Genomic DNA, 24,998 nt, shown 5'->3' on the forward strand with positions numbered 1-24,998 from the left:
AATATTTGTGTTTTGATCATTTATAATGCTATTCATGGTCAGTTGTGAATAACCTAATATTCTTTAATGTTTGTGCTTACCTGTTATAATAATGAAATTTTTTTATTGAAAATGCATACTGTAGGAAAAACATGCCATAGCTATACACTAATCTTAACTGTTTTCAACAGAATTAAAGTTATTTGATAGTCAGTCATGCTTTTAAAAAGCCCAGCTTTTCAAACCATGAGGACATAAAATACAAACGGCTACCTTGTCGCAACTTGTCCTTAATTCCAGGTAAACAAAAAATAAGTAAATAAACCTGAAGCACTAACATAGTAAAACTAATTCTGTAAAATGTCAGCAAACATGGCAGTTCTTTAACTAATTGAAGAAAACAGACTATTTTCAACCACTTCAAAAAAATATTTTATTGCACCATTTCTGTAGAAATGTGGAAAAATTAACATGATGATACAATTACAAATTGTTATTGTTTCGTTAATGAGGATGAGACAGGATCTCAATTTGGAAATGTTTTTAGCTATTAGTGTTATTAGAAGAATTAAAACTTCATGTCTTTAAAAAGTTTTATAATTTATGTATTTCGCCATTTCAGAATAGTTTTCTCCCCCATTATTTACAATTAGTTAGGTTTTACAGTAGTTGAAAGAACAAAAGTTATGTTTTTCATTAACTATAAGGAGAATAAATTTTAAGAAACTAAATTGGAAACTTTTTCTGAGTTCTTACAACTAGACAGCTAGGTTTGCATATTAATGAAAACGTAAGAAATTTTTCAGTATTTCACACTCAGTTGACTAAATTTTTTCTTTTGGTTTTCTAGTCTTCTATTAATAAACACTAATGTTCTTAAAGCAGGATTTTAGGGGGTCATGGACTATATCACTAAGTCTACCTGTACAAGATCATTAAATGCTATATTTCCTCATTTAGGATTTTGTTTTGATCAATTTTTCTTTTTATTTTTATCCTCTAAAATCCAAATTTAATATAGAATGCCATAATCACAATGTAGAATACCATAATCTGAATGATACAATAATTTAAAGAAATAAACCATAGTTTGATGTTCATGGTATTAATATTAAATATGTATTACATTGCACTTTTTTTCATACTGCTAGACAAAATACAAGTGACAGGGGTCCTACAACCTATTTCAGTAATACATTTACATGAACTAAAATATGGCTTTATTTTGGTATTTCTTAAAATATCACTACTTAAGGCCATTGTAAAATAATGCCTAACAATTAGACAGCCCTTTATATTTGATTGTTACAACAACTTGTAAGATAGGTAGGGTGGGGTATCCCATTTTTCAGATTAGGAAGCTGAGGTTCAAAGAGGTGACAAATTATCAAAGTCACAAAATATAGGTTAACAAGAGCTAGAACTTGAACTGCTTGTCTTATTTGTTTATGCATATGCTTATATATATATTTATTTATTTATACAATTTATGATTGTACCCATTGCATAGCAGACAATTAGTAAATGCTTGTTGTCTTCCTTACCTCCCCTTCTGGTGCTATATACCTCTCTAAAAGAATCTCAGTGTGTCTTTGATAGTTATCCATGGCTAATACTTATCTTTCTTATACTTTTCCAAATGATAACCTAAAAAACAATGCCATTAGGATAATCTTGGGGTAGACTTCAACTGTGGGGTGTGACCCATTTTCCTTATACCTTAAGATGAGGAATTAGGCATTTCTTAATTCAGACACATGTCTTATCCATAGCACCTCAGCAAAGTAAAGAGTACAGGGGGATGAGGTATTCTGTTCTAATCTTGCCTCTTTTAGCAACTGATATGAGAGAAAAACAAGATGTTTAACATATATGTGACCAGTAATATTCTGTTTTGAATGTCTTTTTATTGATAAAGAAGATTGAAGATTACTGTCATAGTGATTAATGTACAGTGAGATGAAACAAAAGGGAAACTCCATTATGATGAGTATTATTTATGAAGTGTTGACAATATACTCCATGTACCAACACCAGCAAAAGGAGTATATCCAGCCATTAGGTCTACAATCTAAATATAATAGACCAGGCTACAAAAAAGCATCAAGTGAGAAGACAAAGATGTCTTACAAATGACAAACTATTCTTGGTTCACTTTATACCTTTTTTTCCCTTAATTATTACAGCCTTTGATATTTGGACCTCACAATCTTAGTTCTTAACTTCAGGAATCCAGGAAAGTATAATGACTTTTTTCTCCCTTAATAAATATAAAAATAGAAATGAAAAAAGGAATAAGTGATAAAACAAACTTATTGTGAACCATGAGATTATATAAAGAAAAGGGAGAAAAGAAACTGAGAAGACCCTAGTGACTCTTAAGGAAAGGCATACTTACTTTTCACTATTTTTTCTTTTTCTACAGGAAAGTTTGGCTTTTCTTCCCTTCTCCCCACCCCTGCCAGTTTTCAGCTCCCTTTTCTAGATCTTGTGGATCAGGAAAGAACTAGATTAGGCCTGGTGAACCCATCCCCACTTGGCATTACTCTAGAAAGGTTTAGTTTAGCCTTGGTCTAACTTTGATTTGTTAAGGGGCAGAGTTGACCAATAAAAATGAAGTAAATTGCAGAAGAGATTAGAAAACAAAATTCAACTTTGCTGCTTATAAGAAACATATCTAAAGCATAATGATTCATACAGACTCAGAGTGAATGATTCTAATAGTCTATTGTGTCAGCTGAATCCAAAGTAATAATAATAACTGACATTTATAAAATTATGTAGTTTTTAGGGTATTTTTCCTACATTATTTCTTTTGGACCTCACAGAAGCTCTATGAAATGGGTATTGTGGTATTATTATTAATCTGTGATGGTCCTCACCAGCATCACCCCCTTAAAGTTCTGAAATTATAGTGAAGTCAAGTCTGTTACGTTTACTGGTAAGAGTGTGTCAGTCTGCTCCCCGGTGACTCCACTCAACATAACTATTATTTTCCGAACTGAAGTATTCCTTTCTGGCCATAACTTCACTGTATGTGTTGTTTCCCTCTTACAATGTAAGCTTCTTCAGGGCAGAGACTATGTTTGATTTTGTATTTGTATCCCCAGTGATTGGCACATTTGTGTAATAAATGATTCTAAATTAATTTTACAGATGAGGAAACTGAAACTTAGATTCTAAATGATTTACCTATCATCATACAGCTAGTGTCAGAGATAATATTTGAACCCAGTTATTCTAACTTTTAAGTTTTTGGGTGACCTTATACCTCTGTCAGAGTTTAACAAATCCAACAGAAAGATGAACAAGAAGAAAATTACAGCTTTGCACTAGCTAAACTGGATTTGAAACCTGTGTAGAATTTTTATTTGAGAACCTTAAAGGTTATAGATATTTCTGAAGCTGTTTGGGGACTTCTACAAAAATTGATTGTGTTAGACCACAAAGAACTCATATACAAATGCATAAAGACAAATCTTTTTTTTTACTCTGAACTTGAGAAATAAAACACGCATTTCCATAACAAAGTGGAATGGAAAAAAAAAAAGAGGATTGAACCTGAAACTGCAAATCTGTTATGTACAACTTGCTATTCTTTTCAATATACAACAAAGTTATTATGTAACTTTCTTTTTTATTCCCTCCTTCCTCCCCCCACTCTAGAGATGGCTACCATTAGATGCGTGTGTGTGTGTGTGTGTGTGTGTGTGTGTGTGTGTGTGTGTGTATCAATTCTTTCACTGGATGCAGATAGCATCTTCCTTCATAGGACCTATGTAGTTAATTTGGGTGTTTATGACTTGGTCACTCAAAATTGTTCTTAAAACAATATTGCTGTTACTGTATAAAACGTTCTCTTGGTTTTGCTCATTTTGCTCTTCCTTATTTCATGCAAGTCTTTCCATATTTTTCTAAAATCATTGAGCTCATCATTTCTTTTTTTTTTTTGAGATAATTTTTGTTAAGAATACTTTATTTGTTTGTTTGTTTTATTTATTTTTTGGCAATTGGGGTTAAGTGACTTGTCCAGGGTCACACAGCTAGTAAGTGTCAAGTGTTTGGTCTGAGGCTAGATTTGAACTCAGGTCCTCCTGACTTCAGGGCTAGTGCTCTATCCACTGCACCACCTATCTGCGAGTTCATCATTTCTTATAGCAGAGTAGTATTCCATCATGAACATATATTACAACTTGCTTGGCCATTCCCCAATTGATGGGCATCCACACAATTTCTAGTTCCATAAAGACAAATCTTAAAACACAGTTAGATCATAACAATATAAATTATAATCAATAAAGGAAATATGAACAAAAGATATAAACTTGAATAGAGACTAAAATACATCTTAAGTGATGAGTTAAAGACCAAATCATAAAAATAATAAAATTAAAGAGAGTGATTAAAAAAAAGGGACAATATGCCAATCTTTATAGGATACAAAGAGAAAAAGAGAATTTTGATAAATTGAGCATATCATTAAAAAAACTATAAAGCAATTTAATGTCACTCCAAAAAAGTACAAAGGAGATTTTGAAAATCAAAGATGTTACGCCAATAAAAAGAACTATTAAAATAAAGAGATTTTAAAAGATGGAAAAAATTGATATATTATTTGCTAATTTGATCAAATAAAGAGCAAAACCAAGTTAACAAAATTAGAACTAAAAAGGGGGGAATTCACAACAAATGGAGAGTAAATTAAATTATCAGAACCAGATACTCAAATGCATCTGTGATTTCATCATTTTGCATGTTTCCTCCAATGAGATTCAGCTCACAACCCATCCATAACTGCCAGTGCTGAGCAGCTTTTGTCCATGTCCTCCCATAAATTCACCACAGCTGCTCCATGAAATATATCCAAAAAGAGTGGCTCAACATTACAAAAACAGTTAGCGTAATAAAACTCATTAATTCATTAGGCTGTCCCTCAAGTCTCTCCTCTTTCCAGTCCATTTTCCATTTAGCTGCCAAAGTGATCTTCCGAAAGCATAGGTCTGATCAACCTGGTCCCTTTTTACCTTTCCAGTCTTCTTACACTTCCTTCCACATACTCCACTCTAGCGACAGTGGTCTTTTTGATGTTCCTTACATACATTCCATCTCCTGACTCTTGTACCTTTTCACTGGCTGTCCACCATGCCAGAAATGGTTTCCTCCTCCTCACCTCTCCACCTCCAGGCTTCCTTCAAAATTCAGATCACATCTCAGCTTCTTCTGTATGAGTCCCTGTCTAGTGCCTCACACTGCTAGTGCCCTCTTTCTGAGATTACCTCCTATTTACATTGTATATATCATGTATATACGTAGTTGTTTGAATGTTGTGTCCCCCATTAGAAGGTGAGTTCTTTGGGTGCACAGATTATATATTTCTGTATTGCCTTTCTTTATAATTTCTAGCACTTAGCATAGTGTCTGGCACAGGGGGTAGGGAACCTGTGGCCTCGAGGCCATATGTAGCCCTGTAGGTCCTTAAGTGCAACCCTTTGACTGAATCCAAACTTCATAAAACAAATCCCCTTAATAAAAGGATTTGTTCTGTGAAACTTGGTATCAGTCAAAAGGCCGCACCCAAGGACCTAGAAGGCCACATGTAGCCTCAAGGCCACAGATTCCCCACCCCTGGTCTGGCATATAGTAAACAATTAATAAATGCTTGTTGATTGATTATTAATGATAAAATGCATTATTATATCAATGGATGCAGAAAATAAAATTAAATACAATTAAGGACATTAAAAACATAGGAATGAAAAGACCTTTCCTTAATATCATCAAAAGCACTTAATATCAAAGTTCTAGCCTTATTTATAATTGAGAAACACTGGAAACTTTCCCAAAAAGATCAAGAATGAAGCAAAGATGCCCATTGTCATTATTGCTATTTGTTATGGTGCTTGAAATGCTAATTATAGTAATAAGACAAGAAAAAATTCAAGGGAATAAGCTTTGTCAAAAGAAGAAGCAGAATTATTTCTATGTGTCAACAATGATTGTTTATTTAGAAAACCACAGAGAACCAACTTAAAAATTCATCAAGATAATTATTTCAAAATAAATCTACCAAATAGTCAATATTTCTGAATGTTGTTAACAAAGCCACGAAGAAGACATAAGAAGAGGCATATCATTTTAAGTAAGTAAAATTCAGTCAGCGGGAGCAGATAGGTGCCTGGCCCTGGAGTCAGGAGGACCTGAGTTCAAATGCAGCCTCAGACACATAACACTCAGTAGCTATGTGACTCTGGGCAAGTCACTTAACCCCAATTGCCTCACCAAAAAAAACAAAAAAACAAAAAAGTCAGTCAACAGACATTTGTTAAGTGCTATTATGTACCTGCTACTGTGTCATGTACTAGAGAAAAAGAAACAACTTGTACAAAGGATTATGAAGATTTCATGTAAGAGACGGCATTTGAAATGAGCATTAAAGGTAGCAACAGAGTGTATAAAGAGGCATAATGTGTTATAAGCCTAGAAAGATAGACTTATAAAAGATTTTAAGAACAAAGCAGAGTAGTATCATCAGGGAAAGCTGCATGAAGTTAGTGGTATTTGAGCTCTAGACTATAAAGTATAGAAAGATTTCAACAAGCAAAATGCTGTGATGTTAGAGGGGAATATTCTAATCATAAAGGAAAAATTAGAAAGAATACAGACTATGGAGTCAGAGGACCTGTGCTTAGATCCTGCCTTAGACGTTTACTAGCTATGTGACTTTGAACAAGTCACTTAATCTCCCTGAGCCTCAGTTTCTTCATCTATAAAATGAGAGAGTTGAACTATATAATCTCTGAAGTCCCTTCCAGTTCTAGAGCTGTGATCCTATTTCACCAACTTATTGTGAGACTCAAATGTAATATGTAAATCTCATGAAAAGAGAGACATAGGATGCAGTAGGCCATTTGACCAAAAATACAGAGTACATGGAGGGGAGTTATCTGAAATAAACTAGAAATATAATGTGATTATAGGATCAAAGACAGTACTGGAAAGGATTTTCCTCTCCTGACTTTAAGCCCAACTCATTTTCTCCTATATCACACTGGGCTTTCAAGTCAGCAGTAGCAAAAAAAATGACATGAATGAAGTTGATAATTTTTTTTTATAAGAATCCTCTTAGCTGAGCTTTCATCATTGTGTTTGTTCAACTTTAAAAAGCAAATTATTGGACTGAAAGAATGGTAAAAATAGAGAAGGATGCCCCAAAGTAAATTATTGGAGAAGAGTGTGCAAAAAAATTATCCAACTGTTCATTCCATCTTAAGTGAGAAGTGGAATTACTAACAGAGTGATGTTTTACCTTTTTTGTCTCTTCGTATATAGTTGAAGACTTACAAGACAGAAAAAAACATATTCTTGATGCTGCTCTGTTTGTACCTACTCTTCAATTACTTTTTATCATGAGCCACTCTTTGCTTATAGAAACTATGGAACCAAGCCATGGTGGGTTCCTGCCACATTAGTTGAAGTCATGGAGACTGTCATACAGAGTCCCCAGAGTGAAGATGGACTAGTTTGACATAACCATATGGATTAAGGTGTTCTTTTCAGGGCAACTTGACAATAGAAGAATCATTAGAAGTATCCCTTTGAGAGCCATCTGTCATTGATTTAAAGGGGGGGCGGGTACGGAGACAGGGAGAATGCACTATGCCTCCTGAGGATTTAAAACCACAAAGCAAAGGAAGTAATAACTCTCTGTTTCAGTGTTATGTGTGTTGTCCTTTCAAGTCCCTGTAGTTTACATGCTGCAGTGATTGATTGGAGTTAGCCCACAGTAGTTCCTCAGCAATAAAGGTCTGTCATGTTGAAGGTCTTTTTGTTCCTTGCATGTTTTTAATGATACCCAACACAACAGTGCCTACTACTTCAACCTTATCCTAATACTGAGTCCTCCAGTCATTTCCCAGTAGTTCAAATACAAAGTGTTAACTAATTTTCAGAAGCAAATGTAACATTGAAATGTAGTGCTTTCTTATTTATGTAACTAACCTCTCTAGCTAATTATTTTATGATTAAATGATTGCTATGTTTGTTAATTTAAAAAGTATAGAGATGCCTGGAGACTCAAGCAGTTTTAGTGACAAAAGAAAAGTTATTTACTTTTTCACTTAAATTCCTCTACTTGTCTATGGTCTTTGCATACTTTCTCAAGCCTCTATCACCTTCTAGCCAAGGATGAAAGTCTTGCTGCTCACCATTGGTTCTTCTAACTCCTTGAAAAAGGCTGAATCCTATGAATAAAACAGCCTCCTCCTACTTTCCATTGACCACACTAGGTTTTTCCCCTTAAATTCTAATTCAGAAAAAACCAACAACCACTTCAAATCCATCATTTCTCTGTCAGTAGGTGGATGGCATGTTTCATCTGGGAATTGTGGTTGGTCATTGTATTGATTAGATTCCCAAGTCTTTACAATTGATTGTCTTTAAAATATTATTATTATATAATTATTCTTGTTCTATTCACTTCACTCTTCATCAGTTTTTACATGTTTTCTCCAGTTTCTCTGAGACAACCCTCTTCGTTATTTCTTATAGCACAGTAGTAGTGCATCATATTCATATATCATAACTTGTTCACCCATCCCCAAACAATGAGCAACTCCTCCCCCCACTCAGTTTCCAATTCTTTGCCATCACAAAAAGAGCTACTATAAATATGTTGTACATATGGGTACATCTCTTTTTTTGATCTCTTTGGAATATGGATGAAAGGGTATGCACCATTTAATAATTTTTTGGACATAATATCAAATTGTTTTCTACAATGGCTAGAGAAAATTACAGCACCACCAACAGTGCATTGGTGTTTCTACATCCCCTCCAGCATTTGTCATTTTCCTTTTCTGTCATAATAGTAGCCCGTCTGATAGGTGTGAGGTACAACCTCAAAGTTGTTTTAATTTGGATTTCTCTAATTATTAGTGATTTGGAGCTTTTTTTTTTTCACATGGCTATTTATAGCCTGGATTTCTTTCTTTGAGAACTGCCTGTTCATGTCCTATAACCATTTATCAGCTGGGCAATGACTCATTCTTATGAATTTGAAACAGTTCCTTATATCTCTTAAAAATTAGATCCTTATGAGAGAAACTTGTTGGAAAGTTGTTGTTGTTGTTGTTGTTGTTGTTGTTGTTGTTGTTGTTGTTGTTTTGCATCTGCTTCTCTTCTAATTTTATCTGAATTGGTTTTGTTTGTGCTAAAAAAATTAATTTTATATAATCAAAATTATCTATTTTATATTTAGTAATCCACTCTTTCTCTTGGTTGGCCATGACTCTTCTCCTATCTGTAGATAGGACAGGTATTTCTTTCTTGCTCCTTTCATTTTTTATATCACCTTTTACATATAAATCATATAACCTTTTGGACTTTATTTTGGTATAATGTGAGATGTTGGTCTACACCTAGTATATTCCAGATTATTTTCCAGTTTCCCCAAAAGATTTTGTGGAATAATGAATTCTTGCCCCAGTAGCTGGGATCTTTGGCTTTATCAAACACTCAGCTACTGTACACATTTGTTTCCGTATATTGTATACCTAATATGTTCCAGTGATCAACATATTTCTTAACCAGTACCAAATTGTCTTGATGATTACTACTTTGTTGTATAGTTTGAGATTTGATAATGCCAGACTCCTTTCCTTCTTAGTTTTTTTTTATAATTCCCTTGAGATTCTTGACCTTCTGTTCCTCCAGGCGAATTTTTAAAATTATTTTTTCTAACTGTAGAATAGTTTGATTATACCTACCCAGCAAAATTGAGTATAATCCTTCCAGATAAAAAATGGTCATTCAATGAAATAGGGGACTTTCAAGCATTCCTGAGGAAAAGACCAGAGCTGAATATAAAATTTGACTTTCAAATACAAGACACAAGTGAAATATGGAAGACATAAACAGGAAAGAGAAATCATAAAAGACTTATTAAGGTTGAACTGTTTACATCCCTGCATGGAAAGATGATATTTGTAACTCATGAGTCCTTTGTTGGTATTAGGGTAGTGGGAGGGAAAAAAATTATATGGATGGATAGATAGATAGATAGATAGATAGATAGATAGATAGATAGATAGATAGATAGATAGATAGATGGCACAGGGTGAGTTGAAGATGAAAGGGTGATATCTGGAAAATAAAATTAAGGGGTGAGAGGATTATACTGGGAGAAGGAGAAAGGGAGAAGTAGAATGGGTTAAATTATCTCACATGAAACAGACAAAAAAAGGCTTTTACAGTGGAGGGGAAATGGGGGAAGGTGAGGGAATGAGTGAATATTATTCTGATAGGATTTGGCTTAAGGAGGGAATAACATACACAGTGGGGTATGGAAATCTATCTTACCCTACAGGAAAATAAGGGGGGAAGGGGACAAGAGATCAGTGGGTTGAGAGAGGGGAGGGAATAATCAGAAGCAAACACTTGTGAGGAGGGACAGGGTCAAAAAAGAGAATAGAATAAATGGGGGGGTAGGAAAGGATGAAGGGAAATGACTACTTAATGGAAGTGTTTTACATGACTGCACATCTATAACCTGTATCAAGATGCTTGCCTTTTCAATGAGGGTGGGTGAGAAGGGAGGAAGGGAGAAAATTTGTAACCCAAAATTTTAAAAACACATGTTAAAAATTTTTTTTTAAATTTGAAAAATAAAAAAATAAAAGCTAAAAATAAAATAAAATAGTTTGATTAGTTTAGCTATTGTCTATAGACCCCTAGACACTCACCTTCCATCCTCAATGGCTTTAATGCCTGGCTCACAATCTTTCCTCCCCAACTCCTACTTTCATTCAAGGCAATTTCAAAATACTTATATAATGATACTCCATCAAGCACCCTAACCTCCCAATTACTTAACTTACTCATTTCCCATGATCTACTTCTCCACTCCATTTCAGTCATGCACAAAGATACCCTTGATCTTGCCATTACTCACAAATGCGTCACTTCTTTGTTTGTGAACTTTCATGTTCCTTTATCTGTTCATAATCTACTGGCATTCTGTCTCTCCCTCTACCTTTCAATAGGAAATTCTGTACTTGATCCAGACCATGACCTTCAATCCTTCAACCCCTCAGTTCCCTCCCAGGCTATCACCCCTACATTATCTACATTCTCCCCCATTCTCCATCTTGACCCTTTAGTGAACCAGTTCAACTCTACATTATCTTCTTCTCTTGAGTCCCTGACCCTTTTGTATCACTGGTCTTGCCCTGCTATGCCTGAGCCTTGGATTTCTTCCATCATACACTGTCTTCCCTCTTAAGCATGTGCTACTGAATAAAGGTGGAGAAACTCACGCAACTATGCTAACTGGGTCCACTACAAATTTATGTTATATAACCTCAACTGGACCCTCAGTGCTGCTAGGAAATCCTTTTATACCTCCTAAATAACTCTCTATCCCACTTCACTACAGCAACTCTTCCAGACTTTTCCATCCCTCCTCAAACTTCCCATGGCTCCCTCTCAACTGAAACTTTGCCTCATATATTACTGAAAAAAATTGATCCCATTCACTAAAAGCTCCCTCTTCTCCCTTCCTCCACTCACATCATATAGATTTCTTCTACTACTATTTCTTTCTTCACCCCTGTTTCACATGATAAAGTGACCCTAATGGAAAAGCTAACCTCTCTACATGCACACATGATGCCAGTTCATCCAGTATTCTCCAGCAGATTGCCCCTTCAGTCATCCTTACTCTCACTTACCTTTCATATCTTCCTGTCCACTGGTTGCTTCCCTGCTGCCTACATACATGCCCAGTCTTCCCTGTTCTCAAAAAACTCTCACTTGGAAGGAATGAAATCTTTCTTCAAATGACAAAACGGTTATCAGTGCAGTGGGTTTTTTTCTTATCAAGTTGGTTCTTTGATGTTGTAATTGCTATCTTGACACCCTCAGTTAACTAATCAATTCTAATCTCTTCTGACATAAAGAAAACTAATTTCTCCCCCAGATTTTCCCTTTGTTTCCATTTCCACAGCTCTCATCATATTATTTCAAACCCTCAATATATCTTATCTGAACTAGTCAGTTATTCACTTAGCATTTATTAAACTTCTACTATGTGCCAGGCAATGGACCAAGCCTATCACTACTGAAGTAAGATACTGCATTTGTCATGTCATTCCCCTGCCTGAACATAGTCAGTGACATGGCACCCTTTTTTATTATGAACAAAGTCTGATTTCCTAAGCCTTTCAGGATCCCCATAATCTGGATTCAACCAGCCTTACTTACCTTATACTCCATGTCCAGTGCTCTTTCCACTTTGTAATACTGTGAGTTGTTGTTACTATAACAATTAGAGAGGTATCTAAATCACTAAAATCTTTGAACAGAGCTTGGCAAAGAGGAAGCACTTAATAAATTTTCTTCAGTCATTCAATTACTTATTCATGACCACTCGTCAGGTACATTGTAAAGAGAATTCTTGGCCAGGTATAGGTTAGACCAGATAACCCTTGAGGTCACTTCCAACTCTGGGATTCTGTGATTAAATCTCCTTTTCCTGATCTTTCCTACCACTGGTTTAAAAAAATGCTTGTAAGATTACTGAAATTTTAGATGCTGAAAGGCCTACAATTAAGTCATCTAGTCTAGTCCTCTCATGTTGCTGGTAAGAAAGCTAAGACAGAGAGGTTGTTGCTTTCCCAAAGTAGCAAAGCTTGTTACTTTTAGAGCTTAATCTAAAATCCAGGTCTCCTGACTCTTAGTTCACTATTCTTTAAAAGTTCTGGTTCTACAACACATATAAGTGTGCAATTTTTAGAGTTTCTTGTTTTGCAGTGACGACTTAAAAAATCTGAGCTAAAGTTCTTTTAAACATTGGAATGAAAGTAATATGGTCTGAGAACTGCTTTGATGAAATTAGTTCATAGGACCATAAATTTAGAGCTTCTAGGGGCCTTAAAATTTGGTTCTAAAATGTTTCACTTTTTATAGTCAGTCAGTCAAGAATTTATTATGTGTTTACTATGTGCCAGGCATTATGGCTGACTGAAAACGCAGACAAAAGCAAAAACACTATCCCTACCCTCAAGGAGCTCACATTCTAATAACTATGTACATACGCAATACATAATGATTAAATAAAAGGTAATCTCAGAGGGAAGACACTAGTAGTTGGTTTAATATCAAGAATTGAAGTGGGCTAGTTTTGTATGATACTATGAATTTTTTCTAACAGTACTTTGCAGCCCAGAAACAGAAACAGAGAAGAACATAATCCCAGGTTGAGGGATTAGTTTTATAGGTCAGAGAGAAAAGGAGTTGAGAGTATTTGGGTAGTATTAAAATGGCTATCCATGACTACATGGAAGATTGTAAACTGGGTAAGGAGTTGGAGTGCATCCAGAAGTATGTGCAGAAGAGGTCATATAGACTAGATGAAATAGTCTTCTGTTTCCATTTTGGGAGTGAAGCTCATAGTGAGCATGAAGAACATATGGGGTAAATAAAAGAACCTGGATGAAATGACAATTTAATTGATTATATCTAGAGATTAGAAACACCAATTTTAAGATTCCAGAGGGAGAACAATGCTATGTTACAATAGTCCATGGTGGGACAATGCTGATAAACGTGATCAGTTACAATAACATGATGCCAGGGTGCATCATGATGCCACAGATGATTGTATTGCTGTCGTATTACCCCTTTCTAGCTTGTCCAGGCAAAAATGTCAAGTCATAATCTTGATACTGTTATAGCAGTGGGGTCAAATATCTTAGGGATATGCATATTTCCAATTCCAGTAACAAATTTTCTTTAATAATAATAGTAATAGCTAGCATTTTTATAGTGCTTTAAAGTGTGTAAAACACTTTATATTAGTTAACCGATTCAATCCTCACAACAACCCTAAGAGGCAAGCACTATTATTATCCCCATTTTACAGATGAGGAAACTGAGTCTGGAAGAGGTTAAGGGATTTACCCAAAGTCCATCAGCTAATAAATGTATGAGGCAGGATTCAAACTCATTATCTACTGGGCTACCTCCAGATATCCTGATTAGTATTTCTAATTGCTCTTGCTACAAGATGTTGGAAGTCGACATGCCAATTATTCATTAATTTTGGAAACAAAAGCAAATATTTATTAAGTACTTACTATACATAAGACATTGTAGGAGGCATTGGTGATAACCATGAGAAAAACAAGAGTTCTAGTCCTAGAAGAGCTCCTAGAGGCAAAGCATTGTCTCACTTACATTTTGAAAGCATGAGATAGATCATTCTTGATTGCAGATAAAAGTCATTCACAATGTCTACCGTAGGAAGCTCCCTTAATACAGTTTGATTTGGGGTTTGGAGCAATAGTTCTGAGTGTGGAAAATAGTCTTTTAAATGGAGATCCTCTTAGGCTTACCTGTACTTATTTTTACTTAATTTTAAAATAACTGTTTTCTTTTCTTTTAGAAAAGTGACAATGATGAGATGGCAGAAAAACTGTCCATTCGAAAGCAGCGCTTCATGCAATTTTCTTCACTGGAATATGAAGGAGAATATTATATGACACCTAGAGACTTCTTATATTCAGTAATGTTTGATCAAATGGACCGTAAGTTGATTTTTTTTCTGATGGTCTTTAAATATGCAAAAACTCCAAAAAATTAAGAATGATTAAGCTTGGCTAGGCCATTAATGTGTTCTTCATTTGAAATGATGTACCTGGACTACCAAATGTCAAACATACTATAGGAGGGATTCCATTTTTCACAAGACTTCTGAGACTCCTTTCTGCAGTGACTTTTTAATGGCTGTGACAATAAGTTCTGTGATGCTGCTTGAAGTCAGACCAGTTTGGTGGGTAGAAAGGGAGTAAGAGCTAAGAACTTCCTACACAGGTAAGGGTCAGAACTACAATGCAACCAAGCTTAAGTCAAGAACTCGATGAATCAGTTGTGGAAGTGAAAGGTCCCAGTGAATTAGACAGTGTCTAAAAACCTGACTTCCCTCCATGAATCCTCTGAGATCCAATGACACTGGCCTCCTTGCTGTTCTTTTCACAGTTATTGCCATCTCTGGAATCCAGGAATTTTTATTAACTATTCCCCATACCTGGAACTCTTTTCCTCCTCATCTCTTCTTCCTGGCTATCTTGGCTCCCTTCAAAACTCACGTAAAGTCCCACCTCTTGCAAGAATCCTTTCCCAGATCTCTTTAATCTTAATGTCTGCCCTCTGAAATTATCTACAGTTTATCCTGAATATGCAGGGTATCCTCAAAATCTTAGTGACTTAAAAGCTTGAAACTATTTAAGCTTAAAACTGCACTAGACTTTCAGGAAACCTTGTATATTGTTTGTATACAGATATTTGCATGCTATCTTCCACTTCTTCTTGAGAATAGAGATGGGGTTTTTTTGTTTGTTTTATTTTTTACCTTTCTTTGGATCCCTAGCACTGAGCACAGTGCCTGGCTCATTGGTACTTAATAAATTTGTAGATTCCTTCTTTCCACCTACCTCCCAACCAGTTTCTTCCAAAGTCACAGATTACAGAATCACAGAATTGGAAGATCCCTCAGAGGCAATAAAGTACAGCCTGTCCTTGAATAAGATCTGCTCCACAACATATACGATAAGTGGTCATCCAGCCTATGTTTCAAGACTTCCATTATGGAGGGAGCCACTACCTCTCAAGGCAGCTTATTTCACTTTTTGGCTAGCTCTAACTGATTTTTCCTTATGTTGAGCCTGTGACTTCTATCAGCTGCTCCAAGTCCTTTCTTCTGTGGGCATGCAGGACAAATCTAATCCCTCATTCATAATAATATTTCAGATATTTGAAGGTAGATATCAGGTTCTCTATAAGTCTTGTACTCCAGACTAAATATTGCCAGTTCTTTCAAATGTCCATCTTTGCATGGTCTCTAAGCCCCTCCTCATCTGGTGGTACAGTTTCCTTCTTAAAACCTGTTACCCAGAAATTCTTTTAGCTCAGAGAATTATTATTGCCACCTCTACTTTTTCCAAGGCAAAAGTTGCAGCTTTATGATTCTGCCATTATTCTTTGTGCTATTTTTCATGTTTTTTTTTTCATTGTGGCTTTGTAATTAGATTAATTTTCTATGTAAATTATCCTATACAGAGGTGTTAAACATGCAACCTGCAAGGGAGTTTCTAGTATTACGACAGCATTGAAATGATTGGACAACAACCTTAATTGACTGGATGAAATAGGAAGAGTGAAACAATGTGTTACTTGATAGTATGGAGAAAAAAATATATAGATAAGTTTTAAAATGCTTAACTCACAATAGTTATATTTTAACATCATTTACTAGAAAAAAAAAGTCCATAAGGAGAACTGTACTGTTGCAACTTTTTTATTCAAAATGGAGTAAAATAGTCACAATCTAATAGGTAATGAGATAGGTAACTTGAACTTCCTGGAAAATATGAGACCTCAAAATTTTAAATACTTCAATACGTGAGTTTTTTTCTACAGGTATATATAACCAACTCCTGATTATTTAGTTTGGGAGAAAGGCATAGTTTGTATTATCCAAACCACATGTAATCAACAGAATATGCAAATTAAGTACCAGTTCATAGGCTTTCTAAACATTTTTATTTAAGCTGCAAGTTTGGCTGCATACACTGATGTAGATAGATCTCCACTGTGTTACAGCAGCACTTTAGGAAATATTTGAACTTCAGGGGCAGCTAGGTGGTAGAGTGGATACAGCGTGAGCCCTGAAGTCAGGAAGACCTGCATTCAAATCTGACCTCAGACCAAACACTTGACACTTACTAGCTGTGTGACCCTGGACAAGTCACTCAACTTTAATTGTCTAAAAAAAAGAAAAGAAAAACAAAAAAATAAAAAACAAAATACTTGAACTTCTAAAATTATAGTGGATCAGTACTCTCACTGATGGGGATACTGTCTCTAGCGATACAGAGATAAGGGATACTATATTTGTCATCCTTCAATGATTCTTGTTCTTATTCTTCCATAAATCCTCCACAGGGTTCCATCCAACACACTGAGGGCCTTCTTCTAGATCTTGACTTTGTGTTAATACTAATATAACATGTGAGCTTTCTTTCTATCCATTGTCCCTCATTTTTGCTATATGATTAAGCCATCTTTTTTTTTCTCTAATACATTTTTTTGACATCCTTTGGACCACTAAGTTTGACTCTTAGTTAATTCAGATTAGTTCTGCAAATTGGGCTTTTCTCATACTACATAGCTGAAGCAGAGAATTTGTGTTAGAAACTGTTTTTTAATTAAACATTTATTTATTAATTTTTAATTTTCAACATTCACTTCCATAAGATTTTAAGTTTCAAATTTTCTTCCCCTTCCTCTCCTCCCCCCTCCCCAAGATGACATGCAATCTGATATATGTTCTACCTATGCATTTACATTAAACATATTTTCACATTACTCATGATGTAAAGAATTAGAATCAATGGGAGGAACCATGAGAAAGAAGAATCAAAACAACAAAAGAAAAGGAGAACAAATAGTATGCTTCCATCTGCGCTCGGATTCCATAGTTCTTTTTTATTTTTTAGTATTAATTTATTTTCAGTTTTCAATATTCACTTCCATAAGCTTTTGAGTTTTAGATTTTCTCCCCCTCCCCAAGATAGCGCGCAATCTGATACAGGATCTACATATGCATTCCTATTAAACATATTTTCACATTAGTCATGTTGTAAAGAAGAATTAGAACCAATAGGAGGAACCACGAGAGAGAAGGAACAAAACAAAACAGAAGGGAAAAAAAGAGCACATAGTTGCTCTTTAAATGTTTGATAGAATTCACTTGTAAATCCATCTGGCCCTGGAGATTTTTTCTGAGGGAGTTCATTGATGGCTTGTTCAATTTCTTTTTCTGAAAAGGGGTTATTTAAGTATTTTATTTCTTCTTCCATTAATCTGGGCAATTTATATTTTTGTAAATATTCATCCATTTCACTAAAATTGTCAAATTTATTGACATGCAGTTGGGCAAAATAACTTCTAATTATTGTTTTGATTTTCTCTTCATTGGTGGTGTATTCACCCTTTTCATTATTTATGCTGGTAATTTGGTTTTCATTTTTCTTTTTTTTTTAAATCAAATTAACCAAAGGTTTATCTATTTATGTTGGAAACTATTAAAAGGTAAGATTGTTAAGAGTCCATTGTGGCCCAATTTGGAGGTCTTTGAATAGTTCCAGTATATAATGAGGAACCATTGAAGGTTTTGAGCAGGGAAATGGTATAATAAAAATTCTGTTCTGGGAAGATTCAGATGATGCTAGTGTAAAAGATAGATTCTTTAGCAGTTACCATGTTATCTCACCTGGCTATAATGAGGAAAGTACTTTGTAAACATTAAAATGCTATATAAAGATTAGCCATTATTATATGTGGACCATGGTCAGCATTAAAGCAGATATCATCAGGTAGCTATTTGGACCAAGAATACCAAGCAGTAGTAGGAATACAGTAACCAAAAGTCACTGTAAGCATATCAGATTTCTAGGCAGGGAAAACTATGATTTAAGAACATTCAATACTCTATCACAGTATATTGATTAACTCTCAATTTTTGGAATATAGTTTACTCAAAATATGAAAAGTTAGAGGTGGCTCTGAAAAACTACAGGCAATTAAAAAGTAATTGTTAATCCATTAGCTCTTATTGCCTCTTGATCCCTTTTCTCAAATAAAATAAGCCCAGCACTTAACTACAATGCACCCAAGAACTTAGTACACTGTCTGGCACATAATAAGCACTTAATAAATGCTTGATTACTGATTGAATAGAAGCCAAATTAATTTTTTCCACAAGACAAAAGCTGCCGTCTGTAGTTTAAAAGCCCAGAAGTAGACATCAGAAAGCTTCAGAAGTCAAAAGCTTCTTTCCAACTTCATCTATAACTCTCAAAAAAATATTTTATTATACTTGTCCTTAGCTTCCCCACTCCAGTGTTATGGTCCTTAATTACTGTAATTAACATATGTTAAGTCTTTTAAAGAGACTTTTGAACCTTATGCTTTAGAGAAGTAGCTGAAGAGTAAGCTATGTGGGTCCTTTCAGGCTCTTTCAACTTGATGTTTTATAAAGAGATTTGCTGCCTCAGTGCCAGTTGAGTGGGGGTATTACTCTATTATTATTACACTAATGTAGTGAAGGTTATAGTTATGTCTCAGCTGACAAGTTGACCACACCTCTCAGCAAATGATCTTGCCTCATCCTTTGCTGAGTTTCAGGCCATCCTTGTCCCAGCTCCTTTCTCTTTCTCCACCTCAAAATTTTCCACATCTTTTTTCAATATGCTTCCCTTGTGTCTGAGGAAAAGAAAATATCTCTTCCCCTTAGCAAGGCTAACTCTTCCATTTGTGCCTTTTTTCCTCATTTTCTCTCATACCCTCTGGAGCCTTGTTCTATAAATTATGCTATCTCACTCCTGCATCATTTATCTTCACTGGCTCCTTTTTTCTGCCTATAAACATACTTAGGATCTCCCCATCTTAAAAATAAATCTTCCCATGTCCCTGCTGGACTAACACTTAGAAATTATGAGTTCTATTGCTGACTCTGCTACTTACCTGTATGATCTTGCATTAGTCCTTAGCTTTTTTACATCCCATCTTTCTTCAGAGAGAGAAAGGATGTCAGTGTGATGGCAGATGCTTTCTGCGTACCTTTCCAACCTAATAACCTCAAAATAATTTTTTCAAACATGCCATTTCTACAGTGATTAAAGTTGAATGTACAAGAGGAGAAGACAAAAACACAATGTAAAAGCCTTGTGAAACAACATCAGAAAACTTAAAAGCCCTACTCTTGGCCCATACCCTTCATTTGTGCCCCAGATCCAGCTGTGGGTTGGGGATCCGTGCTCCTCCGGATAGCAGTGACTCAGTCTTTACTCCTACCACCACTGCAACCACACAGAAAGGTAGAAACTACTGATTCTGCCTACCCTTAAAATAAAAAAGTAGAATAATCATGGGGTGCGGGTGGCAAAAGACATAGAAGTACGGAACCAGCTAGAAAACACTTTCACACCCAAGGGGAAGAGAACTAGGAATCTAACTAGGGTCGATCTCTACGAAGTTTACTCTGAGCAAAGAACCAGCCAGTCCCCCAACACTCTTCGACTTGGGAGAATCCCTCAACCTCAGAGGTCTGTGCAGGAAAAATGGTACATGTAATAGCAGTGAAAGGGGAGGGGCCAAACAGTGAGTTAGGAAAATAGAGATGACCTGATGGGAATATTTTTTTAAGGATGAAGTGCAAAAAGTACAAAAGAAAATTTGGGTGTAAGCCTAGTCTTAGCTCCTAAGCAGATAAACCTAAAGTAAGATTCAAAAAGAAAAATAAGTAAACATCAAAAGAAGGCCATCACATGTTGAATATATATTATACTTGAAAATGAACCCAGAAACCTAATGAAAAAGGATTCTGGATTCCCCAGAGTTCATGGTACAACTATATGTAGTTGTTATAGAATATCAGCTATATAGTCGAAAATGGTTTAAAAAAGAGAGAGAGAGAAATAAGAACTTTTAAAAGGTGTTATTAGTACAGAAATTAGGTTGGAAATTAGAGCTCTGAAAGCAGAAATAATTAAAACAAACAATAGAGTAGGTAGCTTAGAATACATAATAGAAAATTACTCCAAAGTATAGATGCTCTAGGGGCAGCTAGGTGACAGTACCTGAAGTCAGGAGGATCTGAGTTCAAATTCAGCCTTAGACACTTAACACTTACTAAGTGTGTGACCTTGGGCAAGTCACTTAACCCCACTGCCTAGATCAAAATAAAAAAAAAGTATAGATGCTCTGAAGAAGAGAATGACCAAGTTGGAACATAAAAATACAGAAGTACATGAAAATTTTGCATAAGAGAAGCAAAAGGCAACAACTTTGAAAGAACATACTAATTCTATGTAAGACAAAGTGACTGAAAACAGAATGCATTGAAATAACTTAGTTGTTCAGTCATTTTTCTGTCATGTCTGACTCTTCATGACCTCATTTGGGATTTTATTGGCAGAGATATTGGAGTGGTTTGCCATTTCCTTCTCCAGCTCAATTTTACAAATGAAGAACTGAGGTAAACAGGGTTAAAAGAATTGCCGGGGATGGGGGGGGGCAGCTAGGCAGCACAGTGGATAGAGCACCAGCCCAGGGTCACACAGCTAGTAAAATGAGTCTTCCTGACTATAGGTCCAGCACTCTATCCACTGTGCCACCAAGGTACCTGTAAAATTAAGAATGCTAGAAATAGATAAATTTTAAAAGCTGAATGTCATATGGCAGCAAATGATGCAAGAAAATCATTCCAACACTTTTGTCTACAATTAATATTATTAACTAGCTTAATGTACCAGGTGTTGTGCTAGGCTTTCAATACACTGACAAAAATAGTAGGAGTTTACATTTTATCAAGGGAGATAACATGCATATAAATAAGTATATACAGAATATATGCAAAATAAAATTTTATTTTGGGAGGAAAGGCACTAAGATCTAGGAAATTAAGAAAGACTTCTTGTAAACGTGGTGCTTGAGCTGATTCTTGAAGAAAACAAGAGCTTCTAAGAGGCAGAGATAAGGAGAGATTTCATTCCATGCAAAAGAAACAAGAAATACAAAGACAGAGACAAGAAATGGAGCGTTAAGTATGACTGGGGAAGTAGGTTGTGGCCAAGTTTTGAAGGGCTCCAAGTACCAAAGAGGAGATGGAACAAGCTGAGTCAAACCATCCATTAAAATTATAATTACAGTCTTCCTTTTTAACAGAAGAGAAACATTTTAGACATTCCTACAACAGAAACTAAAATTAAAAAAAATAACAGAAGTAAACCAATTATTCAACTTATAAAAGCTGGAGAAAGACCACAAAATACTATTTTATAGAATACAGAAATTGTCACAATAGAAGAAGTCTACAACTAAAACTTTATGGCATGTAGTAGTTAAATTTCAATGCCAAACAAAACGTTTTTGGTTTTTTGGTTTTTTGAGAATGGATCTCCCTATCCTGCACCAACTAAAAGTATGATAGCTATTTATGGCCTGATCTCAATACTGATTGATGCAGAAGCATTAACCTGCTCCATTTTTCTGACCAGGGCTGTTTCACCCCTTCTTAAGCAGCCCCTGCATTTCACTGGGGGAGAGAGGTCTCACAATCTTGGTACCAGGCTTAGTGTGAGCCCCAAATCAGCATTACCCTGGTGTAGCTCATAACTCCTAAACTCAAGTGACCTCCCAGCCTCAGCATCCCCAAAAGCAGAGACTATTGATGTGTACCACAATACCAAGCCAAACAAGGCATCTTTAAGTGAATAAGAAAAAAGCTTTTAGTTATGAGGGAAACAACTCAGGATTATTCTATAGCTAAGAGAAATAAGTGATACATTTGGAGCCATGAAGGAGCTTGCATTCTAATAGAAAGATAAACCAAATATAAGGGAGTGATAGCTAGGAAGGGGAGTTTCGGTCTAGGCAGTTAGAGGGATTGTGGATCCACAGAGTAGTAGTTTATAATATCTTTTAGCGTAATAATTCTAATACTGATTTAATTATTCTTCACAGGGAAAGAGAAGAAAGATAATGGAAGGAGAAATATTGTGGTACACATAGTGTCAGGCAAAGTGGCAAACTGTGTATCATAAATCTTGATTTCATAGTGAATCAGTGAGCAAATAGTGAGTCAAAGAGCAAATCACAGGAACAATTAAAAGCAATATAAGAAAAAAAGATAACTATAATAGAACATAACAGAATTCTTCGGATAAAGCTAAAGCTATTCTCAGAGAAATAAATTTATTTTTTTTTTTTTGCTTTTTGGTGAGGCAGTCAGGGTTAAATGACTTGCCCAGGGTCACACAGCTAGTAAGTGTTAAGTATCTGAGGCCAGATTTGAACTCAGGTCCTCCTGCCTCCAAGGCCTGAGTTCTATCCACTACACCATGTAGCTGCCCCGAAAAATAAATTTAATCTCTTAAAATAGGGACTAACAAAACAGAAGAAAGGAGGGTGATTAATGAACTAAGTGTAATTTTAAAAAAGAGAGAATTGGCAAGTTAATAAACCCAAAATAAACACAAAATAAGAAATTTTGAAAACTAGAAGAGAAATAGGTAAAATAGATAACAAAATGTCTATGGCACTGATAAATAAAACTGTAAATTCATTCTGTTAAAAGAATAATAAAATCAATAACCCTTCAGAAAACCTGATCACAAAAGAGACAAGAAAATCAGATTACCAGAACTAAGAATGACCAACCTAAAGTCACAACAGAAAGAATGGTTTAAAAAAAAAAAGAATTATCAGAATTTTACACAATTATATATTACCAAACTAGAAGACCCAAAGGAAATGGATGATTAACTTCAGAAATATATAATGCCCAAATTAACAAAAAAAAAAGTAGAGATCCTAAACAAACCAGATTCTAAAGGGGAAATTGAATAAGCCATAAAGGAACTATTAAAGGGAGGGGGGAAAAAATCAATCTAGATAGATTTACAAATAAGTTCTATCAAACATTTCAAAAGCAATCAAAACCTTTATTTCACCAATTATTCTCAATATCTCAGAAGGAATGATTCATAGTAAATTCCTTCTATGCAACGGTTTTTTCCCTATACTAAATTCCTTATATTATGGAGATATAATGCAGAAAAAGAGAACTTCAGACTACCATTACTAAGGAATATTGATGCAAATTTTTAAAACAAAATCATAGTTTTAAAAAACTACATCAACATTGCAAAAAAATAGTTCACTGTGATCATCTCATTTTTTTACCAGGAATGTAAGAATAGTTAAACATTAGGAAAAATCAACATAATCATAGTACAAATATAAAACATATGATTATATAATTAAAAAGATAATCATTGCTCATGGTCAGGCTGTACCAATATAATAAAAATTATCATACTACCCAAATTTATTTATAGATTTAATGTAAGATCAGTTTAACTACCAAAAGTTTATTTTATGGAACTAGACAAATTAAGAACTAATTTCACGTATGGAAAGAAAACATGTAGAATGCCAAACGAAATAAGAAAGTAAGAATAAAAGGACAAAAGCACTTTCATACTGCAGACTATACCGATCAATTAACAAGTATTTATTAAGCTTTACTATGTGCCAGGCACTGTGCTAAGCACTGGGCATGTTAAAAAAAAAATAGCTGAGATTTTGAAGGAGTTTACGTTCTAAAGGTGGAGACAACATAAATATAAATAGGTACATGTAAAATGCTTATAGAGTGTATGGAACAAACATGTGAAGCTCTATTATAAAATAATAATCATTAACTAGTTTAAAATAGAACAGCAGGTCTGTGAGATAGACTAGATAAATAACAATCAGAAGCAATTAAACTAAGTAGCAGTGTTTGATAAACCTAAGAAAGTAAACTAATGTGTAGTGTGAGGAAGGACTTCATTTCCCACCTAACTGCACTCCTTTGTACTTCTTCATCAGGCCCCCATAAACTTCACCCTGAAAGAGATTGGCCTTGGTACTCCTACCTCACTAGTACCCTCTGTAACCATAAAAATTCTAGGATTCATACCTTTGCAGGGATGAATGAAGGATAGAATGGAGAGCTACTTCTAAAACCTTCTTTAAAGGTTTGTTGGCCAAGTTGTATGGGGGATTAACACAACTATATATAAATCTAAGAACTGTTCTCCATTAGATGGGTAGTCAAAGCATATGAACAAATAGCTCTACAAAGAAGAATTGTAAACTATCAACAAGCATAAGAAGGATTGTTCCATGTCATTTAACACCGAAAGATGGGACTGGATGTGGAAAGAAAGGCACACTAATTCACTGTTGTTGGAGCCATGGATCAGTCCAACCATTTTGAAAAACAATTTGGAATTATACAGAAAATATAACTAAAAATGTTTATACTTTTTGACTCAGAGTTCCCACCTCTAAACATGTACCCTAAGGAAGCCACAATGGACAAAATAAAAGGATTTTACTTTTTTCAATAGCGA

General features: G+C 35.0%; 1 protein-coding gene across 2 annotated transcripts in view; it reads left to right on the forward strand.

Moving 5' to 3' along the window:
* The window catches only part of MICU2 (mitochondrial calcium uptake 2), a 182,682-nt gene that overhangs the window by 55,262 nt on the left and 102,422 nt on the right, over nucleotides 1-24,998 (forward strand). For both annotated transcript variants that reach the window (XM_020968774.2, XM_078147081.1), the window contains exon 2: nucleotides 14,420-14,561. In XM_020968774.2, the coding sequence (XP_020824433.1) occupies nucleotides 14,420-14,561 (142 nt within the window). The remainder of the gene's footprint in view (nucleotides 1-14,419; nucleotides 14,562-24,998) is intronic.

Source organism: Phascolarctos cinereus, unplaced genomic scaffold, assembly GCF_003287225.1.
Source record: "Phascolarctos cinereus isolate Bilbo 61053 unplaced genomic scaffold, phaCin_HiC Scaffold_726;HRSCAF=1367, whole genome shotgun sequence".
NCBI classification, from domain to species: domain Eukaryota; kingdom Metazoa; phylum Chordata; class Mammalia; order Diprotodontia; family Phascolarctidae; genus Phascolarctos; species Phascolarctos cinereus.